Source organism: Cariama cristata, unplaced genomic scaffold, assembly GCF_000690535.1.
Source record: "Cariama cristata isolate BGI_N322 unplaced genomic scaffold, ASM69053v1 scaffold19148, whole genome shotgun sequence".
In the NCBI taxonomy this organism is placed as follows: Eukaryota; Metazoa; Chordata; class Aves; order Cariamiformes; family Cariamidae; genus Cariama; species Cariama cristata.
The window spans coordinates 23,204-25,896 of record NW_009630857.1 but is presented as its reverse complement, the minus strand read 5'-3'; the positions used below and the strand labels follow the sequence as shown (position 1 = coordinate 25,896).

Here is a 2,693-nt window from a genome sequence, read left to right as displayed (position 1 = left end):
TCGATGGAGAAAACCCCAAACAAAATAAACAAATCCTCTATCAACCCCCCTATCCCTGCAGCCTGGGATCGCAATCCTTACCTTTGCGCACAGCAGGCGAGACAAAGAGCTGCTAAAGCAGAGACAATTCCACTCAATCTGTCTGCCTGAAATGTCCACATTTCCACAAAGACGAAGGATGAAAAAAAAATCTTTGGAGGGGAGGGGAAAGAACGATGGATCTTCTGAAATCCCCCTCCAAAAAAAGGGGGGGAGGGAAAAAAGAAACCAACCCCCCCCAGTTAATGATTTCCTAGAGAAAAGGAATAATGAAAAAAAAAATGTGGGGGAAAAATATCCCCCCCCTCCTTCAGTGCCAGTCAAAGAATTCGTTTCTTCTTCCTTTCAGCATCCTCTCAACGAGAGACATCCTCTGGCAATGGAGAAAATCCCAAGAGAAAGAAAAATAAAATGCCTCAAAATGGGCTCAGCAAAATGTGAAATCGAATCTCACAGGTATGCAGAAGAAGGAGAAGAAGAAAAAATAAAAAAAGAAAAAGAAAAAAAGAACTCAGTGTCCCCTGAGCGCTCCACTCGGATTATTTTTCCTCCTGCTCTTTTGCCATCCGGTTCTGCAGATGTTGCATGGCTCCTGCTACCCACCTTCAGAGAAGAGGAGGAGTGTGTGTGTATGTGTGTGTGAGGGGGGAGGCGTGAGTTATCTAGCAGTATGATTTTATTCTGGATTTTACCTACTTGCTCCCCCTTCCCTCTTTATTTTCCGAGGGGGAAGGGGAAGCAACCCAAGCCCACTGTGCAGTTATTTTATTTTAGGGAAATCTCAGGCTCCTCACTTGGAAGGTTTGGGGCTTTTCTGAAAGGGTTAAAAAAAGGAAATACAAATGCAACCCAGTAAATAAATAAATACATATATGCATGCGTAGAAAATAAATAAATCCCTGTCTGCTGAAAGAGCTGCTCTCCAAGGGAGGACTGAATGTCTCCCTACTGCTGTTGCCGCAGCTCCTGTAGAGTTTTGCTGCTCATTGCAAGGCCACAAGAGGAAGGGAGGAGAGAGAGAGTTTGTGGTTGGGGAGGGGGACTCTCCGGACAAATTGGGATCCTGACGTCATGGCTGACAACATTAACCCCTGCTGGCTTGCAGAGGGGATTTTTTTTGCTTTTTTTCCCAGGGAGGTGGGAGGAAGGGAGAGGATGGGAAAGGTGATGGCATTTTGGCAAGTGAGGGGATATGCCTGGACAAGACTGGCTCAGCTGCAAGCGCTGATGTGTGCTGTGGTTCCCTGAAATAGTGTGATCAGCAAAGGCTGAGCTTCTTCCTTCAGCCACAGAGATAAAAAAAGAAGGTGATTTCCTGAGACTCTCCCCATGCCACTGGGCAGAATGGCCTGGTGACCTCCTTGTGGGGCACTGGGGAAAATCTGAAGCCTCTAGTGGGGCTGGAGACTTCCCCAGGCCAGGGAAGCCCAGCTCAGCAGAGATGTTCAGCTTTACCGGGAGGGTGCTGTGTTATGGGCACAATACAATTTGCAGGAAAAGGGAGCCTGAACTTCCAGAAATGCTGCTGAGGATCAGCTCCTGGTGCTGTGGCTTTGTCTGCTGAAATGGTAACAGCCATTGAAATCTTCACAGTCACAATCTCCTGTGCATCAGCTTCTGAACTTTATCTTAAAAAAAGTAATATAATTAAGGAGCTCTACAACTCTACATCAGGCATGCAGTAATATATTTCTATGGAGGATTTTTTCCTAGGAAAAAGATGAGATCCAGCAGCACTTGGAATGCAGAGCAGAAGCCGTGTCTCAAGAAGGAATTGTTCAAGCTCTCACACCAGGACCATCCTGGATGCTGTCTCCTCCGTACCTGCCTGACAGCTCAGAGCAGACCCTCTGAGCAGGTAAGTCTCCCCTCCCCTGGTGCTGGCTGACACCTGTGTGTGGATGGTCTCCAAAGCCCTCTGTGCCAAGAGGGCAGAGCAGATGTGTCACTGCAGCTGGGCAGGATGGTGTCCAAAATCCCTCTGAAGAGGCACAGGGCAACGCTCAGTGGCTGCCAGGCAGCACCCTTGTCCTGCCCTTCCCTGCAGGGAGATCCACCCCAGCCCCAGCCGGGCAAATCCTTGGCTCTGGGGTTCGTAATGCATCCTTCCTTCGTGCTTGGCATTGCTCTTCGTGGTTTCCTCATCAGACGCACATCATGGATCACGTACTCCACATCCCCTTCTCCCAAAAAGGGGAATGGAGAGTGAGAATTTTGAAGAGCTTCCCTGTTGTAGGCCAGATTGAGCTGTTGTGATGCGGAGACACTAAAAGAAGGAAAAGCTGGGTTGTGTGATTCACTGTCCTGGTGTCACAGCTCAGGCCATCTCCCCTGCAGCTCCTGTCACTGCAGGGAGGTCCTGGTGGCAGCCAGCATGTGAGGCTTGTGGGGAAAAGGAGGGTTCCAGGAAGGTTTTGCATCTATAAGAAGGCTGTGCTGGAATAGGAGTGGGGAAAAGCCTTCTCACCTGCTGCTGAGGCTGGTGGAAAATGTTCTCTGCTTGGTTTAGAGCCCAGACCACCCCTGTTCCTCCAGACCTCTGTGAGTTAAGCTCAGAGCAGTGATCTCCCGCTGTGTTTTCTCTCAGGCCAAAGCAGATAAGTGGCACTTGTCACATGCCAGCGCTGGTGCGGAGTCACGGGCTGGGATGCAGC

At 49.5% G+C, this 2,693-nt stretch overlaps 1 protein-coding gene across 1 annotated transcript in view; it reads right to left on the bottom strand.

Annotated features, from left to right (window-relative positions):
* The window catches only part of LOC104165959 (gamma-aminobutyric acid receptor subunit beta-4-like), a gene marked incomplete at its 3' end in the record, with an annotated part of 28,058 nt that extends 27,377 nt beyond the window's left edge, over nucleotides 1-681 (bottom strand). The window contains exon 1 of the mRNA XM_009705739.1: nucleotides 82-681. Coding sequence (XP_009704041.1) covers nucleotides 82-161 — 80 coding nt within the window. The remainder of the gene's footprint in view (nucleotides 1-81) is intronic.
* Nucleotides 682-2,693: the final 2,012 nt, after the last annotated feature.